Source organism: Falco rusticolus, chromosome 2 (assembly GCF_015220075.1).
Source record: "Falco rusticolus isolate bFalRus1 chromosome 2, bFalRus1.pri, whole genome shotgun sequence".
Classification (NCBI taxonomy): Eukaryota; Metazoa; Chordata; class Aves; order Falconiformes; family Falconidae; genus Falco; species Falco rusticolus.
The window spans coordinates 117,264,164-117,287,109 of NC_051188.1; the positions used below are offsets into that span (position 1 = coordinate 117,264,164).

The 22,946-nt window shown below is 44.9% G+C and overlaps 1 protein-coding gene across 2 annotated transcripts; it reads right to left on the minus strand.

Moving 5' to 3' along the window:
- Positions 1-1,935: 1,935 nt before the first annotated feature.
- LOC119143669 (OX-2 membrane glycoprotein-like) lies at positions 1,936-21,248 on the minus strand. 2 transcript variants are annotated; one of them, XM_037378160.1, is made up of 6 exons: positions 21,050-21,248; positions 17,756-17,837; positions 16,656-16,982; positions 15,715-15,981; positions 13,742-13,855; positions 1,936-4,520 (listed from the first exon to the last, which is right to left on the minus strand). In XM_037378160.1, the coding sequence occupies exons 2-5, from the start codon at positions 17,835-17,837 to the stop codon at positions 13,746-13,748; spliced, it is 786 nt and encodes a 261-aa protein (XP_037234057.1). In that variant the 5' UTR covers positions 21,050-21,248; the 3' UTR covers positions 1,936-4,520; positions 13,742-13,745. The 2 variants fall into 2 exon arrangements, with proteins under 2 accessions (XP_037234057.1, XP_037234056.1); XM_037378159.1 differs by lacking the exon at positions 21,050-21,248 and adding an exon at positions 19,334-19,633.
- Between the last annotated feature and the right edge of the window lie 1,698 nt (positions 21,249-22,946).

Sequence of the window (22,946 nt, forward strand, 5' to 3'; positions counted from 1 at the left end):
CAGCTGCATGTCAGATTAGGGCCACGGAAATAGAAACACCGGATTCATCAGAGTGAAAAAGAGCACAAGGTCCCGGATTGGAGGCAGCAGGTGGTACCTACAGGACGTGAATGTTGCTCACTGCGCATGGTCTCAGGGAAACACATTTAAGTACTTCCAAAAGCTCTTTAAACCTTTCTGGGTGATGGTGATAAATATTGGTCAACAACACACAATTTCTTGTCCAGTGCTGATTCTAACTTCAGTCCATCTTAGAGAAAAAAAAAAATTAAAAAAAAATCCAGACAATCCCCTCCAGTACATCCTCTCAGCTTCTAAAATTATCCTGCACTTCCTTCCTTGACATTTTGTTATGCAGCAGACTTTGAGAGCAGCTGCCACCATGCCTTCCACGCAAACAGCGTTTCACAGTTAGCAGGGCAGCAGCCAGGGTGACATAGGAGTGAAGCAGGCAGGTACATGGGATGACACGACAGGTGAAAAGTCACCCCAAAGCATCTAGAAAGTCTACTTGTCAGACTGGTGAAGGATGAGGAAAGGATACAGGAAAAACCCCAAGTGTGCATTCACCACTTCTTCAGAAGCAGCTGGAGCAGCTGCCCTGACCTCGGGCTGGGTGCTCAGTGTGGCAAGGCAATGAGAAAACACCTGAGGCAAAAAGAAAAAGTAACCCTCATACTGCCATCAGAGGAGATTTATTCTTTTTGGCAAACTCAATCTTTCCTGGAAACCCAGCTCTGCCTGCTGGGGTTTTGGAGATGCTCTCTTTCCATCACCACAGCCGTGCATGGAAGTTATCTCCAGCAGACACTTCATCTTCCCTGCCCCATGGTCAGCACAATTCAAAACTAAAAATAATGGCATCTTTAGCATGCTAGGGACAAAGGCACACAAAGAGAGGACACAGCTGCAGGAACTAAACAATTTACTGTGACTCGAAAACTAAAGCAAACATCTTGACAGGTTCTGAGCAGCAGGCTTTCAGCCAAAAAAGCAACCTTTCACAAGTTTCACAGCAACTTTGAGGTGAGGAAAACTGCTGGTCTGGGTTCGTTTACCTTTCGTGAAGCTATGGGTGGCCAATCTACTCTCTCCAAGGTCAGCCAGCCCTGCCTGAACCGCCTCAGCCCTGGAACCGCTCCTTGGTTCCTGCCCTGCTCTGCCAGCACAACTCACCTCACCGCTGATGGGCCAAGCTACGCCCGGAGCTCCTGGGCCACGGCACGCAGCCCTTCGGCTCTTCGCTGTGGAAGAAGTTGCTCTTCTGCCTGGGAAAACCACAGCTTGCCCCGCACCGCACTCAGGGCAGCAGTGCTGCTGGATCACTACCTTACCTTTGTGCTTGGAGAGGTGACCTGGCTGATCTCGGAGCACTAAATTCCCAGGAGAAGAAACTACTAACTCCCATCACTCAGGGTGAGGTACGTCAGCAATGAGACTTGCGCGCCTGGCCAGCACCTAGTAGGAAGTTCTTCAGAAAGCATTAGTAGCAACCATTTCCTTCCCTGAAAAATCAAGAGATTGCAACCTCACAAACCTCTAGAAATCACCGTCTATTCTATTCTATTCACTGGTAGAGCTCAGACAACCAACTAACTGCTGCTTTTCACTTTTTCAAGAGGTATTGCGAGACCCAGGACATAATCCCATGACACTCAGCTCCCGCAGGGAGATGGCAGTGCTCCCGTGTCCTTTTAACTAGATCCAAGTTTCTCACTATCACGTCTTTTAAAAAGAAAAGGGCAAGCTGATGGGCTTATAAACAAAAATTACTGTGGTTTCACAATTCACCTCAAAAGGTTGTATGTCTTAAAGGTCACCGCTGCCTTTCCCTGAGGAATTATTCATGTACTTAGAGCTCACGCGTGATGCTTCTCTCATTGACTTATAAAGGCTCACAAGCAGTGTGCTACAAATGAAAGGAATCACATGGCCTTATGTTAAAATTTGCTTTATTTGGCTTCTTTTCAGCAAAGGCAAATAAAGAAAACAGGACAGTCAATACATTAGTACAGCACATAACTTCAGATAAAGAATAATTAAGCAATGAACGTGACACACACAAGCTACCTCTAAAAACATAAAATACAGGTTTTTGACCGACTGAACTTATTTTCAAATCTGAAGTAAACTTCGGGTTAAAAATACTTCTGTAAATTTAATCTCAAAAGTTGTTTTGCTCAATATTTAAGAAGAAAAAAAAAAAAAAAAGAGACAAAAAAACCAAAGCCACCCCAAAACCAAAGCACCTTAAAACCTCCCTGAAGTCCCACTGCCTGTACAGAAAGGAAGCAAAGTGTAAGTATTAAAAAACCCAACTTGCAATGAAGCATTTCTAGTATCACAAACAAGCAAGGTGGGGGGAAATGGAGCAGCTGGTGTTTTGGCTGGATCAGAATTTTATTTTCTTTAATCAGAAAAAGTGAAATATATAAATAAATAATTCATACTGCACCTACAAGAGGAACAGCGAATGTCACCTTTCACATCCTCAGTAATACATGCAGACATATATACACACACCTCCCCCTCCTTTTTGCCAGACTCCAGGGAGGCTGCCGCTCCCGTTACAACAAAATACTGGTTCTGAACAGTAAGTCATTAGTCTTGCACCTGCTAAATCTTCTCTGTTGATTTTTCAGATTGACAGTTTGTACTCTCGGTAAACATAAGACATAAAATGCACAGTCAAAAATGCTGCACTCAGTAAGACAGAATATTTCAGATGCAAAAGCAAATGCTAACCAAACCCAAAAGACAAAAGGATACTGGTAGTGATCCCAATACAATGACAAATACTCAGACAGAAGGGAGACTGAGAAACACCTTAAATATTAGCACTTGTCAGCAGAACAAAAATCACCAGAGGACCACCTGCAGTCCTGCCATCCGTCTATTGTCAGTGAAACGGGCCACAAAGTCAGTACGCCCAGAGGTAGGCTTGTTTTTAGCAGCCTTAACCCGTGAAGCCAGCACAGGGCCCTGTCGAGACACTGGGAGGCCGTTGGGGTTTAACCCCAGCCGGCAATCAGGCCCCATACAGCTGCTTGCTCACTCCCCCCACGTGGGATGGGGGACAGAATAATAAAGTAGCCTCATGCTAGCTTCTATGAAGCAGATTAACTCTATCCCGGCCACAACAAGGCAATGCCCGGAGCGCTCTGCTCTCACCGGGAGCCCGCTGCCGCACAGCAAGCAGGGGGTCAGCAGCTGGAGCACTCAGCCTGGGAACAGCCAGCTCAGCGGGCTTGGGCAGGCAGCGAGGAGCAACTGGGAGCAGTGGGGGGGGAGAGGAGCTCCAGCCCTACTTGGGGCAGGAGCAGAGTTAGGTCCCAACTCGTAATAGGGCAGTGTCCTTACCTGCTACCAAAACCATGGCAAAGCAATAAATCCAGCCTCTGTAAGACTCCCACTGACACCGTTACAGCCACATAGTGACACACGATAGTTAGCTCAGCGTGTAACAACAAGGTCCAAGTACAGAATAATGGCTTTTGGCCAGCAGAGCGATTTGTCTGTGTTTAAAGGCACAACAAAAAAAGGATAAAGACGGGAGACTATTCTGAACAGGGCATAAGATGACCATGAGAATTACTGACAAACCTCGTCTGTGCATTTTGACAGCTAAGCAAGGAGTAGGCTGAGGTATTAGGAGTTGCTTCAGAAAAAAAGAGAGAATGTCAGCGTAACAGGAAGGAAAGATGGGGATGTCAATACTTCCATTACTGGGCTGTGTTTCCATCTCCTCCACACTTAAACATTTAAAAAACCACACACACTTGGGTTAGAAAGAAAACCCAAATAAAATAAATTACTTGCAACTCTTCTTTCCCAGCTGTGGCTGCTGCTGCCTTCCATCTGTCACCTGCTTGGCGCCCTGTTGTTCTTCCCCACTAATTTTGGCACATTTGGTGTGGTCTGAGCCCTGTGGTTTTGAGTCCACCTGGTCTCTCCAAAGAGAGTTAAGCAAGACTTGCTGGCACATTCACACATTCACTGAGGAAAAGGAGTTGGATAAGCTGGATAAAGAAGGAAAAGCAGATGACAGGAAGAGAACGGATGAATGCACAGTTGCTGCAAGTGAAATTGCAGACGGATCTTGGAAAAAATTAAACCCCTCTCTTCTGCAAGAACAATTAGGCACTGGAAGAGGATCCCCAGAGAGCCTGCAGATCCTCCATCCACAGATATTTTTTGAAAACTCAACCGGAAGAAGGCAAACACCTTTTGCACGCTAGCAGTACCCAAGAGTGGTACGAGCAAAGCAGATTTTGTCTGGCAGCAGAGGAGCGGACTAAGTGATCCCTCTGGTCCAACGTTTTACGATTAATCATTTAGACCGGAAAACAAACGTTAACGCTAATCTTTTCAGCGATCAGCTCAGCATCTAGATAGGGTAGTGTGTGTGATGTTTTTCCTTTTTATTGCTGTTTCTTCCCAGCCAAGGCACTGCTTGTAATCTTGACTTCAGGCTGCTGGGCTGTAATGATCTCATAAGTGAATGGAAATCCTCTAGGATCCTAGAAAACAAAACGAAACAGGAAAAAGCATGAATTGTGGCCATTGTGCTGCCACCACAGGTCTTGCTGAGCTGTGTGGTTGCTGTCGGGGTTGGGGAGGGCAGGTGAGAAACGCACAGTGGGGAAAGTGGGAAGGAACAGTCACAAAACTGCCATTTGATGAACAACCATAGGACCCTCCCTGTTATACAATTAGTACGTCTTCCTAAACCACACCAAAACAGGCTTCAGCCTGTGCTCCCCCTTGCTTCCTTTGCTCACTACAGATGATACCTTACCCTAAATTTCAGAAGCTACCTTATTTTTTAACAGCATAGATGCACGCTTGCCACACAAAGTGTCGTTACATAGAAGGATCCATTCCTAAACCCAGAATACCCGAGCCCAGCACACTTGCCCCAAGCACCACAGGAGACGCCTGCAGAGCCACAGGCAGCACCGCTCCCAGCTGTCAGCGATTGCTCCATCCAGCTCATCCCACACTGACAACAACTCCCCCAAACCCCTCAAAAGGGATCAGCTCCCTTTGTATTTTGTTATGCTTTGAGGAGGAACAGTCTTAAAACTGGTGGGATTTTTTTTTTCCCTTCGCCCCTTTTCTTCTTAAGCAACAGAAATTCCTTTGGAAGCTGTTGTGGTTTAACCCCGTCCAGCAACCGAGCACCATACAGCCACTTGCTCACTCCTCCCGCACTGGGATAGGGGAGGGAATCAGAAGAGTACTCCATCCCAGCTGAAAGCAGGACAGTATCCACCCCTTATTCCATACCAGTTACATCATGCCACACTTTCCAACACAACCTCATTAACCACCACCACCCTTCCCGTCCTTTGATACAATGCACAGATATCACTCCCCTAGTTTACGGACCACTCCTGTAAAAATGTCTATAAAAATGTCCACAATATGTCCTTGACTTCATTTAGTTCATGACTTTGGGGTCCATCTGTTGTGGTGGTCACTCAGGACAGAACAAGTTGTGTGTTTTATGGGGTTATTGGGCACCAAAACCAGCTCAGGTCAGGTCACTGCTGCACTTGCACTTCTTGTAAGGCTTGTCCTCCAATGGTTCAGGTGGTCCTGCTATAGTAATTCCTGTAACATTAAGCTCAAACCATGGGTTACAACAATTTAAAGGTATTCCATTACAATCTCCACCCCTGGTCCCTTTGGACCAGGTTATAGGGATTAATATTGCAAGGAACTCCCTCCCTTGCCCCTGCTCTGGGTTGGACTAATCCACAGACTGCAGTCCCTTAGGGTTGTGCCTGCTCCAAGCTGAACCTCAGCCTCTCCAGGGGTATGCCTGCTGTGGCACAGACTCACCCACAGACACAGTCACTGTGAGGTTCACCTGCTCTCCAGCGTGGCCTTATCCATGGGCCATGACCATAGACTTGCGCCAGTGTGGCCTCACCCCTGGCTGCAGTCCCTCCAGGGGTGTATCTGCTCTGTCATGAGCTTATCCACGACCACAAGCTCTGAGGTGCTCCAGCATGACATCACGCATGGCCACAGAAGTTTCAAGGTGCACCTTTTCCAGTGTGGACTTGTCCTTGGGCCACAGTCCCTTCAGAGGCATACCTGCTGTGGCACAGATACAACCACAGACTCTTCAGGATTAATTCAGCCATGCTCCGGCATGGACTTATTGACAGCCACAGATGCTTCGGGGTGTCCTGCTCCTACACGGACTCATCCACAGGTCACAGCCCCTTTGACTCAAGTTCACACTGGAGTTCCAGCCTGTCCAGTAGAGCAGCACAGAAACAGCAGCCATGCCCTGGCCATCTGCCAGCCCAGACATAGCATCAATGCTGTTATCAGAATGTTCCCAGGCACAGCACAGTAAGATGATCAGCAGTACAGCAAGCAGGGAAAGCAAAGAAAAGGCAGCCAGCCACTAATGAGCTCTAGACTCTAATGTACAGTAAGGCAAGCAAACAGCAGCAAGCACAGAAACCTGCTGATTAACAGCTAAACAGAGATAACTGCTATAAATCTGACCTAGCATAGTCCAAACAAATCTGTTGCTATCTCAAACCCTTTGAGCTCCACACTGGGTGCCAAAAAGGACAGTCACGGTTTAACCCCGTCTGGCAACCAAGCCCCATGCGTACACTCTCTCGCTCCCCTGGGGTGGGATGAGGGAGAGGACTGGATGAGTAAATGTGAGAAAACTCCTGGGCTGAGACAAAGGCAGTTTAATAGGTAAACCAAAAGCCGTCCATGTGAGCAAAGCAAACCAAGGGATTCATTCGCTGCTCCCCAAGGGCAGGCAGGGGCTCAGCCATCCCCGGGACAGCTGGGCTCCAGCACACGTTGCAGTTACTTGGGAAGACAAACACCGGAACACTGAACGTGTCCCCCTGTCCTCTTCTTCCCCCAGCTCATATATACTCAGCATGACATCATGTGCTATGGAACATCCCTCTGGCTAGTTCAGGTCAGGCGTCCTGGCTGTGTCCCCTCCTGACTTCTTTTGCTCCCATCCGCCCCTGTCCCCCAGGCCTTCTGCTGGCAGGGCCTGAGAAGCTGAAAAATCTTTGACTTCGCACAAACATCACCCAGCAACAGCCAAAACCATCAGTGTGTTATCAGCATTGTTCTCGCACCAAATCCAAAACACAGCACTGCACCAGCTACTAAGACGACAATGAACACTATCCCAGCTGAAACCAGGATAGAAGCATATTTATGAGAAAGCCTGAAAGCAACAGTTATGAAAATGCCGTGCTACACACCATGCAACAGCGTTTTCTGCTTGGGTGAGCATAAACTACCCAGCTTGCCAACACCCCATTCAAAGCCATTTACTGTCAGCAGAAGGGCAGGAGCTGACTTACAAACCATTTCACCTTGGGAGGAAGCCAAGGGACCCTGCTCGTCAGTAGCTTTCAAAAGACATCACCAGTGTAGAGGGGAGAACATAACTGAAAAAAGTCTAACCTCAGGTAGCTTATTGTACACGACACACCTATTTTCATGTGAATTTTGGTTTGTGATCACTGAAGGAAATCCTGCCGTTATTACAGTACAACCACAAAACCAAACATTTATTTTTAAGTAAACTAATGAAGACGGAGAAGGAGAGAATAACACTGCAAGATTTAAATTAAAGCTTCTGGCCTAGCAATTTCAGTCACCAAGACTTAAAAATCAACCCAGCTTACAGTACTCTATAAAAGGCAACAGCTAGATTTTTTTCTCCCCCTTCCCAAATACTGTCTTTCCACCCTAGAAGTATTCTAAATCACTCTATAGCGCTGGTTAAGCTGTCTAGAAACAACTGCCAAAGAGACATCCCTAGCCTTTGCCCTGCCAGCATTCGGAGCCCTCCCTGGGGGCACACGGTGGCATGCCTTCAGCCTGCTCACTGGTTATCCTGCCCTGCACTTTCCTATTGCTTTAAACAGCAGCCAGTCCTCCTCAGAAACCTGGAGGAGATCTACACACACATCAGGATGAAGTCTGCACACCCTGCCATACCATGTACGGTAGAACTTTGGGAAGATCTGCTTACAAGCCATTCCTGCCTTCAGGTAAATGCTGCAGCAACAAGCGTGTTGGCTGCACCATCAGCCAGCCCTTCATGGCTGCAGCCACCTGAGCTACCGCTACGCAGCGCAGCCCATAACCTGCCCCTCTGCCTCAACACAAGCATGGCTTGAGATTCACTTGCCTGCATCTCCTGAAAATTTGTGAAGGTACTTTGAAAGTAACTGGACAATTGTTAATGTCCCTTTTTGAATGTAGAAATTGGCAGTGGAGTGCAAAGCCTTACTGTGTATTTAAAAAGTAGAAAAAAAAAAAAAGAATGCATTTCTAAACAAGAGACACAGAATACGGCATGAAAAAATTTCAGAATTTAGTATTAATCTATTTGCATATAATAAGAATGATTTATGGAAAGGGAAAAAAAAAAGCAAAGGAAGAAAAAAGGCATTTTCCATTTCCTACTAATACAATACCAAATGAATCAGAGAAGTTATTACACTGTTCTTTTTTTTCATTAAACTAAGACCATCAACACCTGTTCAAACAATATTTCAGAGTTAAAGATCTGAATATAAGAGTACATTATTTTCTTTACAAAAACCTGCTACATACCTACTACTAAGCCAACCTTTTTTTCATTCTGGAAACCACATACAGTGCAGAACTCAGAATATGACCGTGAGATAAGGAACATACGAGACCTTAAATGGATTTATAAAATCTGAACAGCAAACCAGCTTTCCTGGTTGGTAATATACAAATAAGGTTACTTATTGAATACATAAATAGTTTGATATTTCAGAATGTCATTCTGATGTTTGAGACCCAATTTATGACACTACTTTTATGTGGCTTTGAAAAAAAACCAATAAAATATATGTCATCCTTACTTTTTGTGTAGAAGAGTAAGAAAAAGATTTCCATCTCCTAATCTAATAACTCTGCATACAACCAAGGTATTTTGCAAAGGGAAAACATTTCCAGATTTAGCACAGGAATAATTCTTACAAGGGAGTAAACAAGAAACTGAAACAGTGAGGCAACTGTTCATTTAACACAGAAGCGCTATGGGGTTTTCCCTTTTCAGCTCCCAGCCATTTTATTTTTTGGTTTTATACAAAGCCCTGTTGTTGAAATGAAAAAGAAAATGAAGGACTGAAAAATTTCTGCATGATGAACTAGAACTGCAGATATGACACATAGAAATTGTGTTCATCATCCAAAATAAAGGCCACCGCCTCTGCAAAGAAAGGGGTTAATAGTCTATACTTCGATAACTCCCCTTCAGATGGATAGGACAAGCTTTGAGATATTTCCTACACTGTTACCTTCATCCTATCGGCAGCAAACAGCATTTATTTCATCCTTCCAGACAAAAAACCCAGCCATGCCCCAGGAGACCTGAATTTACCCACGCACCTTCCCCTCCTTCTGTCTCTGCCATTCCTTCTCCCGGCTCTTCTCTGAAACGTAAAGCAGGACGAGGAGCGTGCTTTCCGCAGCAAAATATGCTGGGGGAAAACACGACGTCAAAAAGAACTAAGCACCAGCCATCCCTGTCCTTTGCAATGAAAACAGGCAGTACTAAATCATGGAAAGCTCGGAAAGAGTGCCCATAGTCTAAATATGGCACGGTCAGGAGGGTACTGCTAGGCATTATTTTGTAAACAGAAAGTTAACTGACTTATTAGGGAACTGGAGTTGTCTGGAAGCAATGTGTGATTACATCCAGAAAACATCCTCACTTGGGTTGCAAAATATTTATGCTTGCAGGAACTGGACGGGCAGCCTGACAGCAGAATTACCCCTCCACTGACATTTTTGTATGTTTTGAGTGGGGTTTTTTTTTGGTAGTGGGTTGGGTTTTTTTTTATTTATTTCTCCCCTCATTAGCTCTGATTAGGTCTGGTTACAATGTTTTTATGCTGTGGGTTTGGGGTTTTTTTTGTTTATTTTTTGGTGGTTGGGGTTTTTTTGTGTAGTGTTAAGGAGTAAAGGAGTGAGGCTGTTGGAAGCAAAACAACTTTTCCTTACAAAAATGTGCAGTTTTGCTATTCTGGGGAATTCAAAACAGAACAAATATAATCTACTCACAATAAAGCCACACTTGAAAGGAAACCAAAATGATTCTAAAATAAGCCTTCCCAGCTGCGACACGATGGCCATAGACCCGTTCCTCTGGGATCAGGGTGCATTATATCCATCTGCCTCATGAAAGAGGGAGTTATGTCCTTGAGTTTATCATCTGAATGGCTGGTATTCAGCTGTCACTTCAGGAAAAATTATTCTGAAAAGCCTCCTAAAACTGAGCTACTGCTATGTTTTTCTCAACTACTTAGTCTCTCAATATTAGAAAAAACAGCTGTACATCAAAGCAAATCCCCTTGAAGAAACATGCCAAGTTATACACATGAAGTAAGAATTGCCATAATTTTTAAGCCAAAGTTTAGAAACACAGCCTTCCCCAAACTGAATAAACACTAGAGGATACTGCTGTAATGGCTCTTTCGACAACTCCTATCTTTACTATAAACAAAGTAATGGGATGTGTGTACAAGTACTTGCTCTTGCAAAGTTTCCCAAATAAGTACAGTTTTCTGCACAAACCTTCCATTTTCAGGACATTTTTGGCCACCAAAATTTGGGTTTCTGATACCTATTTATTATAGCGGATCAACCAAGTTGCTATTTGCAGCTTAACAAACCTGAAACTATATTATTTGTAGCAACTTCCAAACTTGAAAAAATAATAATCAGGGCATCTTTAATTCCTGTTCAGGGTATTAAGAGATCTCTAGCTGGTAACAAAGAGGTATTTTCAATCTGTTTTATAGCACCTTTGAAACACTGAGTTACGCTGAGATTTGGCATCTCTTTGAAATACAGTTAGTTGGCTGTATTCAGACACACATCTTGAAACAAATAATTTAATGCTGCTTAATCTAAGTTCTGTAAAATTTCCACTTGAAGGAAAACTCAAATGTATAAATTTCCAAACAGGAAAAATCCTTTGCTATGTTGGTGCTTTCTGCAGAAGGGATTTTTTTGATCTGAACTAGTGCCTTTTTCCACGTCTCTTCTTCAAGCTTTCTTCTTCCAAGTTCACCTAATCTGCTCAGTTTTCTTAGGTTGCATTGTATTTATTCAATAACAAACTCCAATAACTTTTTATCCTGTTGTTATAGCTTTTTAAATACAAATATACTATTTGAGCATTTCTAAAGCTTCCACATGGCAAAACATGCATAAGCTATCCAAAAGAGATCAATGTACCAGTGCTTTAAAAAATTAAAAAAAAGAAACAAAACCATGCTGGCCTTTATATCCATTTGTGAAACAGCCCTTCACCACAGACCACAACAAGCCTCCAGAAAACTGTTTATGTGGAATCTTATCCCCCTGCAGACTGCTAGGTCCTGAGAACTGACTGTAAAGCTTTTTAACCGGCCAGGCTGAAATACAAGTATCCTACAAGCCTTGAAATAAACAGCTGATGCTGTGGAAAGCATTCAGGCTGAGACATGTATGCAATAGGTAAGTCACAGGTATTTATTCAGACGAGGAGCCTTTATTGTGCCTCAATCCAGGCACCTGACTTGTTAACCAGACCGCTTTATGTTGGTGTGGTCTACAGGTAAGCTGTTAGTTGAGGCAGGTAGGAAACAGTAACTTTTTACTCGAACAGTAACACTGAGAAACCTCCAGCATGGGTTTGGCAATTCATTGCAGCCTACTCTTAAATCGAGCTATAAGCATGGCCAGGTTTGCATCTGCTTGGCAGAGAATGAAGCTTGAGTTTTCTAAAGCCTGTGCATCAGCTCTCGCCACAAAGGCAGCTCAGTTTGTTTACAAACAAGCACCTTTTTGCAAAATGTGAAGACCCTTCACCTGGGATGTTTTCAGCAAGAAACATATGTGTGCTCTGTAACTGGTAGACAAGGCAAATGCCTGAGGGATGGGACATCAACTCTGAACTCAGCTCTTCACCCGATTGCCAAGCATCTACCATAGAGAAGGAGGAAACAACAAAAATAAAAGCAAAGCAAAAACCAACCACATTCTCAACAGCAGAAGCAGAAGAGAAAAAACTTTGATGGAGAAGGGTCCCCAGCCACTCAAATAAACAGCTGTTATTTTACTTTAAAAACCAGGCATCTTGACAAGGCTGGAAAGGCTCTGCTTGTTATCTAATGCAGAATGAAAAGAAATATGAAAGATACAGGCCAAGACTGACAAAAATTAGACTACATTATTAAAAGAACAGAGACTGAATGACTAACAAGCTCCCTGCAGAAGTCACATCCTCACATCACAGACCCCACGATAAATGGAAAGGAACACAACCAACTCAAGTCCCTCAAATCCTGCTTTTATTGATAAACTCTGATACAACAAACCTACACCCACTGCTAAACCCTGCTCATCTAATTTACCCCCTCTGCCTCAACAAACAGGTATTTACATGAAGTCTCAACTCTGTGACATGCCAGCACGCACATGGGGCCAGGAATCCAGATGTCTTCCCAGGGAGTGGGATGTGAGACCCCACTTCTCTTGCTGACACAGGGAGGCTTCAAGCTCTGAGCCATTAGCTAAGGAAGAAAGCGCAGTGCTTTCAGTTTAAACATATTATGCTTTTCTGTGTCTTATACTTTTCTTACGAGGCAGAGGGGTGAGGGTCTGTTAGACATTTCCAAAATTATGTGCAGATTCTACTGTTGTGCATCCAGCGGTGTCTCCACAGCAAGAAATCATGTCTTGCATGACCCACGACATGGCACAAGGATGCATGAAATTGCTTGAGGTTCCAAGCCTGATACCTAGCAGTGGCGAAGGGCACAGGAAACCTGCTGTGAAGCCAACTGTACTGCCTGCTGGGGACAGTCCCATTAGAAGCTATTGCTGGAACCACATGCGGGCATTGCCTGGGGAGCCACCAATATCCAAGGGCCAGAATCACACCAGGAGGTACGCTAACACCCTCAGCCTAGGCTAAACATGAACCACCTAGTCTTGTCAAGCAATGTTTCACTGACTGACCCCGCTCCCGCTTCAGGCACCAGTGCAGACACAGCATCCCAGCGTGGTTCTCCCCATCTGGCATGCAACAAAGGGGCTTCAAAACTCTGCAAGGCACCATCTGCACTTTTTAGAGCTCTCTTTGCCTGGTCACTCTCTGATCCATGCTACTGGGTGATCCCAGACCTCTGCCAGGTCACCTCTGCCTCAAGGTCTCTCCTTCAAGGTCTGCTTAGTACAAACTCATCTGTGTTTGGAATAGTTGTTCTAGAATAAAGATACATCTTCCTTTTGAGCATTTCACCATTTTCTTCTGAGTCTTAAAAAAAACCCAACTCCTTGCTCTTTGACTTCCAGGTTGGTCCAAAAATTCAACCAGAAATTTTCTCTTCTGAATTGGTTATAGGATCAATGGAAAGTTCACAAACATTTTACAATTAAAGAAGTTATATTTGAGGTTTTAAAAGCATTCATTTCTCCTTCTCAGTGAAGACCTCACAATGTGTAGTCTTGCATTACTTCCATCTAACTGAGGAAACCTCTAATAACTGTAAATAATTATTATAAAGTTTACTTCTCAAATATGAAAGCCTCATACCTGTTAATGGGATCTCAATAAAGTCTCACTCTTCTCTGCAAACCGACCAGACCTTACGGTACGGGCTTTATGAGAACGATTGGTTTCCATGCATCAGTGACTCACCACTTCAACCCCTCCTGCATATCCTCTTCCTCCAGCACAGCATGACCAAAATCAGAACTACGAGGACAATTAAAATCCCCACAGTAACTGTCAGCCATAGCAACCAGGATCCTTCTGTGAAAGGAAAAAAATACACCAAACTAAGCTAGTTTATAGGAAAAAGAGCAAAAAGAGCCAAGAGGATGTCCGATTAATAACAATGGCTCCTTGTTGAAATTGTGGAAGTCATTGCTGAGCTACATGAAAGCAGCAGTTGCTCAGAAGAGAGAATGAACATGTGTATCTTCAAAGACAAACCTACCTGCCCACAGAAAGTGTTTTGGGAAGAAAAGCTGTGCTCATGTTCATCCATGGCAAAGAAAACTGTCATTCCCACAACTGATACAGTAGATGGTATGGGTACATAAGCAGAACTTTACACAAGTCTTGACACTTTCTGAAGAGATTTTTGTTCGTTCAGAATTTGAAGGTTTTGTTTGTAAATTAGAAGTTATTCCTTCCACTGTTAAACACTTACCACTCTCCCAAAGACTAAGTTAACTTTCAGAAAACAAGACAACCAATTTTCTGATGCCTGCAAGTAGCTCTACCCAGCATCTGAGCATAAATGTCTCTCCGTGGTTAGACATCAGTCACCTCATTTGACATTCATTAATCAAAATGATAACACGAAGGCTTTCAACACTCACTGATGTTCGCTAGAAAACTTTCTGAATTAAAATTTATTTGAATCAAGCCAAAACTATATCATGCTTTTAGTGAAGCTAGGTTGAACTACTAACTTGAATTTCTCTTTCTCTAAAATACAAAATTGTTAAAACACCAAGCTATTAGCTGATTTTTCCATTCTCCTAGCAAGGAATAACAACAGTCTTAGTTCCTTCCTTTCCGATATACATTTCCCTTTCAAAAGGTCAAAAAAAAAAAGAATTTTGTATTTGAGAAAGGACAAAAAGATTTATTAGGCTTTTTCAATTATTTTCACTCAGAATTAAGAACCAATTTGCTTTTGAACTTTTAGAGGCAAGATATTAGAACTCAGATCTTACTCTTCACTACTATACCTGTAACAACCACTGCTTGAGCACGTAATTTGGAAATTAACCCACAATCCCAGTCTGCTTTTGCTGTTTTCCTAATTTCCAAGCCGTCTTCCTTTTAAGGCTCTGGCTTTAGAGACAGGTGAATTTTAAATCACCTAAGCTAATGTTCCTGTATGAACTCAGAATAGTACTTAAGCTTTTAATGTTTCTATTTCTCATCTGTAGAATTGGGGTGAAAGTCTTTCCAGCAGAATAGAATGTTGGAAGAAGAAATAAATTAGCACTACAAGGTATTCAGATGATACACTGATGTATTTAATATTTCTGCATAAAACCAACGTATCTTCAACTGATCACCTTCCCATCTGCCTGGAAATACTCCTCCTCCCTGACCATTACTGCAATGCATGTGTGTCTTAGGGAAACAGTTAGAGAAACTAAAACACAATACACAGGTTAGCTGTTCCAAAATATGTAGTAAGTTTAACTAAAACATTTGATTAATTGTTGCTCAGAGATAGTTTGTTATTAATTTCAAAAATTCCATTTCAGTGTTCATTCAGCGACCCACAGAGTTTTTACTTCATCTAGATCGGTATCAGGTGACAAATACTTCTATCTGCCTTTGGACTGTCAAAGAAACTATGAAGGCCTGTGTGAGAACTGAAGTTCAACTTGTTGCAAAACGCGTGGTGCCTCTAAAACCCACAGCTCCCTAGTGGACTAGTTTGGCTTTTTACTCCTCTTGCAGAGGGCCTCAATATGTTACTGCCTCAATGACGGCAACAAACCCAAAGTATGATCTTTCTTCTTACTTGGCACGTCTGTGTTTCACTCCCTCCTCTTCCCAGCAGACTGCTATCCAAACATGCTATTGCAAAACACAGAGGCAAAGAGAATGCTACCAAGTCACTTGTATCATTCACCTACCTCCTTGTATTTTCACAGGCAATTCCATTTTTTCCTTCGTGTTGCTTACTGTGCAGGTCAAGTTCTTTGCATCAATGCTCTGAGCGTTGTGGATTTCCAGTTTACTGGTGATGGACACAATCCCATTGGTGTGCCTGACTGTCTCCTGTGCAGGAGTAGAATTGAACAAGTTGTTCCAGGTGATGGTGGGCTCTGGGAGGCCAACAGCATTACAGATGGCTATCAAATGACCTTCGGAAATGTTGTAATGGACAGATGCATTGAGACCTTCCAACACACAAATAAGACAATCCATCACCACAACGAGCACCTGGTCATAAGCAGTAATAGCAGTTTAACCATTGTCAACCAGAGCAAAACTTACTGAATCCACACTGAGCCCCACGGCACAGGAACACAAGAACAGTTCATTGGGTCAGGTCCCCACCATGTTTCAATACTCCTTCCCTTAAGCTAGAGTCATATACCCCAAAGGTTTCACTCAACCTGAAATCCCAGGTTTTAAAATAATCTGCTAAAGCAAGACCATTTCTTGGTCAACGTTGTTCTCCTGTCTGCTAATTTCCTATCAATGGTGGAATTTGGCACTGCCGCTGATAGCACTGGGGTTGTACCTGGCACCAACAGGAAACTGCGACAAGCAATGCTGGTTTGCCCAAGTTCCAGCTGGGATTGCTTGGGGACTTACAAAGGTCCCACTCCTCGCTTTTTAGCTTCTGCTCACAGGAAAAACAAACCAGGACAAGCCAGAGCCAAAAGCACCACAACAGGCTTGAATATGAACCCACAGCACCCTGCTCACAGCAGTAATGCTCTGCATCTACACCACATTCCACTGAGGGATGCTCCTACCACTGCAGTTCCTGAGTCCTCAAGGAAATGCTGTGGGTGAGAAAACACCTGTTTATCCACTAGAGACGTATCCCTGCAGAGAACCTCACCAAAGACAGTCAGGCAGGTATGTCCCGAGAAGGAGCCGTCAGGAAAAATATTGAAGATACACACGTAACACCCTGAATCATCCATCCTAGCATCCCAAAAAGTGATGTTTGTCTCATTGAGTACCAGACTCGTGAAGTTCATTCGGTCCTGATAGGGTTGGAGAATCTTCAATCCTTTTATGGTACTGTATGTAGCTACGTTATCGCGGGATTTTTCAGAGACCTTTTGCCATGTCACTTGCAGAACATCTTGGGGTCCTGTCAAGGAACAGCCAAGAGTCACGTTGTCGCCCGCCTTCACATATCTGTGTTCAGCCTGAGGAACCACTGCAATGACATGAAGTAGTTAGTGAAACGGGCAGACATCATGGCATATTCAGAAGTCTAAAGCTGATTCTAAGGCCTGGATTACCACCGGGCACAATAACTCCATCAATTAAATACTGTTTCTCCAGTCCTCCCTCACCAAAAAGTCCTTCCGCATGCTCCTAGATACCAATGTTGATTTACATTGGTTGAGGCTCTGGCTTTCTTCTGTTTAAAAGAAAGAGACATACCCTATTTCTGTACCCATCCTTGCAGGCTGTCCACTTCAGTTTTACTAAATCAGCTCATGACTTCCCATTCTCAGCAAAGACTCAGGTTTTGTTTCCTAAAAAACAGAGGAAGCCTGACTGCACAGGGGAAGCATACACTAAACCATTCTCAGAGAACTGAGCAGCAAAACGGGCTGAAGAGAATTTCTGGACTACATAGCTTCAGAGTTTGCAGTGCATTTGAGAGGGAGGGAAAGAAAAACAGAGGTTTTTTCCCCCCTGAGGAGAGGATCCACTATGGGAAGTTGTGAACACAGGTGAACAACAGTGCCATTGTAGACAGGGGATGCTGCAAGTCCCTCCCACCTCTAAATGCTGCTCCACGAGGTCTTGTGTCACATCTGCCAGCTCCATGTCTGTGCTTCAGCTATCTAATGTACGTCTAATGGCACCCGCAATCTGTATTTCACTTATTTTTGCCTCTTACTATGACTGCTGAAGTCTCAGGAACCTGTAACCAGTTCCCCAACCATTTTCAGGCAGTTATCAGGAAATGCAACTTACCATTTGCCTCTCCAAGTCCTGCAAAAGCCAGACACAAAACCAGAGCTTGGAAAGTCATTTTGGAAAGGAACATCCGTTTCATCTGAAGACAGATAAGAAGAGATGGGTGACTCAATGACAGAACATTTTCAGGCGATATCACATCTCCGGGGTACAAGCATCAACAGTAGCTTTGTCACATGGGAAAAACCTAATTTTGGGGGCTGGGGGTGAGTTTTGAGAGATCTCATTATACAACACAAGTGCTCCAGTCAGGGCTGAAAAAAGATTTCACGATGGAAGTTTCAAATGCATTAATCCACCAGAAGCACGAAGTACTGGTTGTCCAGGACTAGCTGTGGCACTAGGAGACAGGGTTAGCTTGTGAGAGCCAGGGATAAATTAAAAGCAACTTCTCTGAAGACTTCAGGACTCCCCACCTGTCCAAAATTGCACGTATTGGGGAACTTCTGGGGCATACCGCACCTGCCGCAGACAAATATATTTCCAATGTGGGAAAGGGGCAAAAATAAGGTTGTGTTGCTGTTTTCCCTAGTGAACTGCTTTTGACCTGCTTTCCATTCTGTCAATCAGTTAACATTGCCACAATACAACTGAATTGTGGACCTGCCTGGAGCTGAAGCTGGTGTTGTATTTAAGTGGAAACATTATTTCGTGTAAACTATCTCTGTAACACATATGCCCTACACCCGAGTTTTTTTGCCAGTGTCTGCAAAACTAGCTGATGTGTCTCAAGAGTGTTTTCTGTCAAGAATATAAGCAAAGCCCAACTTCACAGGGATTTTCACAACACGGAAAAAATAGAAGAAAGACCCAACTGTAAAGCATTTTCTACAATACCATATAGTTTAAAAAAGGAGGGCTGATGAGTAAGTAAGTGAATCAGAGGGATAAAAAGATCTTTTTAAGAAACAAACTCCTGGCAGACTCATGCACACAATGCGCACACACACAACCAGTAGCCTGCCTTTAACTTTTAAACGCGCTGTGCTAAAACAACTCCTGATACAACTCTACCATTACCGAGCATGCATACAGACCAAGTTCCTATGTGTAAAATCCTGAAACAAGACTTAATCGGGAGACAAGATTTCCTCTGCAACAAGCCCAACAAATAACGAATTTGCCAGACAACACAGTGCAGCCAGACACTTAAGCACAGCTCTAAGAAATGCAGGTAGACGTTCCTAAAAACATCTAAGAATCAAGGGGCAGCATCACAAGCGAGAGAGAAATTCTGAGGCGTAGAATTGTTTATAAACCAGTGAAAGATACACCACACCTGCAGGAAAACAGAGTTTTCGCTAGCAGCTTCTCTCTCTCCGCTTTAATACCCACTAAAGCCCTTACCAAGCCATCACTCGCACCCAGCGTGGCTACAAGACTTTGCACAATGAGGGAGCAGAGTATTAAATAAGTCTCTAAGTCACAAGCCCAATTTACGGTATTACGGGAGAAAATAGAGGAGAACGGGGGTGGAGAAAAAAGAAGAAAAAAACCCCAAACAAGCTAGCAGCAGCGTGTAACACTAGGGCAAGTAAGCGCAAACCCTTCGTCGTGCCAGTCCCCAAACCTCACCTCAGAGGTCCCCGGGCCACCGACGGCACCCTGCGCGGGGCTCACCAGTCTTCTGCGACCCCCTGTGAAACTTCGCCAGCTTTAAAAACCTTTTTATACTTCTGGCGACCGGCTGCGAGGCCGACCCGGTGCCACTCGACGCCGCCGCAGCCCCACGGCCCCGCCGCCGCGCGGGGCCGCCCCCCGCCGGCAGGAAAAGGCGGGAGGAGGGTGAGGGGCGGCCGCACCGTGCGAGGAGCCGCCGCTCCTCCGCGTCCTCCCGGGCGCCGGACAGAGCTCCCCGGGGGCGAGCCTGCCTCCGGGCAGGTCTCAGCGCTGGGAGGCAGCCGGCCCGGCCCCGCCTCGCCTCAGCCCTGCTGCGGTTACTGCTGCTCCCCGCCCTCCCCGCTTCCCCGCCCCGCGGCCCCTCCGAGCTGTAAGGCGGCCGGGAGCAGCGGGGAAGGCGGCCTGCGGGTGTTCGCAGCCGAGTCCCTGCAAGCCGGGAGGGAGGAAACAACGCGGCCCCGCCTGCCCTCAGCCCGCCGCGCTGCGGAACCGTGTAGCTTGTAAAAGGCCTTTCAGATCAAGTCCCGCCGTCACGGCAGCGCTGCCGAGCGCGCCGTTAACCACGTCCCTCAGCGCCGCACACACGCGCTGTGGAAGCGCCTCCAGGGACGGCCTCGGGTCAAGCGGGTACGATCCGCTCAGCCCGTGGCGCCGGCTGCTCGTCCCGCAGTAACGCGGCGAGTGCGTTTCATGGCCTCCCAGCCCTTCCTCGCCCCCGGAATTGCCTGCAAAGGGTTTCCTCACACCCCCCTCTTTCCCTCAGGCATGACCAAATTAAGAAATTCATCTTGGAAGAATGAAAAAAACCCCAAAATAAAACAAACAAAAAACCCCACCGCTTGCTTAAAGCAAGAATATTAAACCCTGAAAAACGGCAAGGTTTCCGTAAGGCTGAAACAACTCAGCGCAGAGTTGGCTCCTACAGCTCCCCAGGACAGAAACCTGATTTTTTTGAAAAGGAACAGCACAAACCTGAGCTTTTTCCTCAGGAACCTCGGGTTGCACTCCGGCGTGACAGAGCACATTGCGTTTCTGTTCAAAGCGTGCCCTTCCCTGGTTTCAGTTCAAGGGTAGTGACAAGCACATCAAGAATGATTTTTTATTGAAAGACTTCTGTCTATCATAACACTAAAACTAGAAGCCAACAGCAGGAACGTAATGTAATTATAATTAATAATAACACATTTATAACAGCCAAAAGCTGAGAATTTCACTGTTCAGATACTGGATTTTAAATATTTACCATTCCAGAAAGTTGGGGTTGTGTTTTTCTTTTTTTTCAGACCAGATCAATTTCTCAAATTCATTTATTGTAATGCTTCACTGGAAGTTGCATAACAAATGGCCCAAGGTTTTGCTAAACCTGGTAACTTTTTTTCTTAATTAGTTAATTAAGAAAATTCTTAACTACCAACTGTAATAATTAACTGCAGGTCAGTAGCCTGGCAACAGTCAACAATAAGATTTTGACTACCAGACCAAGGCTCTGCCTCCTTTCTTGATCCTCAGCCCAGAGAAACAACCAACCTGTATTTTGCTGATGTTAGGCTGTAGGGAATTAGTGTAAAAAAACCCAACAAAACAACAGTGGAAGATCTTATGGAAGGAGAAGGACGTCTTACTATACAAAATCTCTAGGCAGGCTGATTTTCTGCAGAGTTTCATACTCACAGGCTGTAGGTTTTCAAGCAGTCTGGCCAGGGTCTTCTGGGTTCCTGCTCATTGGTGACGAGGAACTGGTTTGGGGATATGTCTCTTACATCACTGGGAGCGGTCTCTGCTGTCGCTGCTACCTTCCTGTTGGGCTGCTAGGAAAAGGGGCAGCATGAGTGACAGAGGGTAATCTTGCTGCCATCTTCCTATTGTTAGGCTACAAGATCTTCCACTGACAAATTGTCTCTGTTGCAGTTTTATCAGGCTTGTCCCAGGCTTAACAAGCACAACCCATTTCTCAATTTGATTAATTAGAAACAGCATCCTTTGCAGTCTGTGCAGGACATTCCATCTACTGTTTGCTGTTTCTTCAGCTTTCACACACAAACATGCATGGATATGTTCATATGTCTTTCCTGTCAACTGCCCTTGCAAGGCACTAGAAGGTCTCCTGATTCAAAGTACCGCTGCCCATGGGAAAAAATATCAGGCTTGGCACAGTTCCAAGCCCCTGCCAAAATTAATTGAGAAAGATGTCCACATAGTGGCTGAGAGCCCACATAAAAAAAGATTTCTGGTTTTATTTAAGACACAGATGTGTGGGAATATTTGGAGAACTGCTACTAAAGTGTCCTAAGGAACAGGCTGGTGTTTGCATCGTTCTTGAGTCACCCCAGGATCACCTGTGTGTTAACCATGCCTGCTCCACTGCTCTCAGTACTCAGTGCACAAAGCAGTGCCTTCTGACCCGTGAAAAGAGAAAGCCCCCACCAGATCGGGTCTAATCTGTTGCTGGAGGCTGGGTCAGGGCAGTGGCTCTTCCAGCTGACACAGCTGTCCTGGGAGACAGCTGTCCTGGCTTAATCTCGGCCAGCAACCAAGCCCCATGCATACACTCTTTCACTCCTCCAGGTGAGATGGGGGAGAGAATCAGAAGAGTAAATGTGAGAAAACTCCTGGGCTGAGACAAAGGCAGTTTAATAGGTAAACCAAAAGCCGTCCATGTGAGCAAAGCAAACCAAGGGATTCATTCACTGCTCCCCAAGGGCAGGCAGGGGCTCAGCCATCCCCGGGACAGCTGGGCTCCAGCACACGTTGCAGTTACTTGGGAAGACAAACACCGGAACACTGAACGTGTCCCCCTGTCCTCTTCTTCCCCCAGCTCATATATACTCAGCATGACATCATGTGCTATGGAACATCCCTCTGGCTAGTTCAGGTCAGGCGTCCTGGCTGTGTCCCCTCCTGACTTCTTTTGCTCCCATCCGCCCCTGTCCCCCAGGCCTTCTGCTGGCAGGGCCTGAGAAGCTGAAAAATCTTTGACTTCGCACAAACATTACCTAGCAACAGCCAAAACCATCAGTGTGTTATCAGCATTGGTCTCGCACCAAATCCAAAACACAGCACTGCACCAGCTACTAAGAAGAAAATTAACTCTATCCCAGCTGAAAGCAGGACAGTATCCACCCCTTATTCCATACCAGTTACATCATGCCACACTTTCCAACACAACCTCATTAACCACCACCACCCTTCCCGTCCTTTGATACAATACACAGATATCATTCCCCAAGGCCCAAGCTCCACCACAACCTTTTTTCAACATTTTCTTCTATCTCCTAAGACTGATGAGTAAGTCTCGAGTCACTTGAATTTCCCTCTGCCAGCTGCCTTCTTTTTGTTTTGAGTAGAGAACGGATTCCCTCTAAAGCAGGTCAGGTCTCAAGTGACTGTCTACTACTTGTTTGAGGCTGATGTACCTACGCCTTCAAACATGTTCTTCTTTTTATGAGAAAAATGTCTTAGCAAGTCTGTGTTCACCTGTCCCCACTATAGCTGGGGGTATTTCAGAGGGAATTCCAGATAACTACAGACTACATTGCTTAAAATAAATTTATCCAGAAGTGCTCTGTGC

Coding starts and splice junctions, on each gene's coding strand:
- LOC119143669 (XM_037378160.1), bottom strand. CDS start 17,837: ATGAAACGGATGTTCCTTTCCAAAATGACTTTCCAAGCTCTGGTTTTG. Junction 16,983..17,755: donor AGGACTTGGAGAGGCAAATG/GTAAGTTGCATT, acceptor ATGTCATTGCAG/TGGTTCCTCAGGCTGAACAC. Junction 13,856..15,714: donor GCCTGTGAAAATACAAGGAG/GTAGGTGAATGA, acceptor TTCCTTTCACAG/AAGGATCCTGGTTGCTATGG.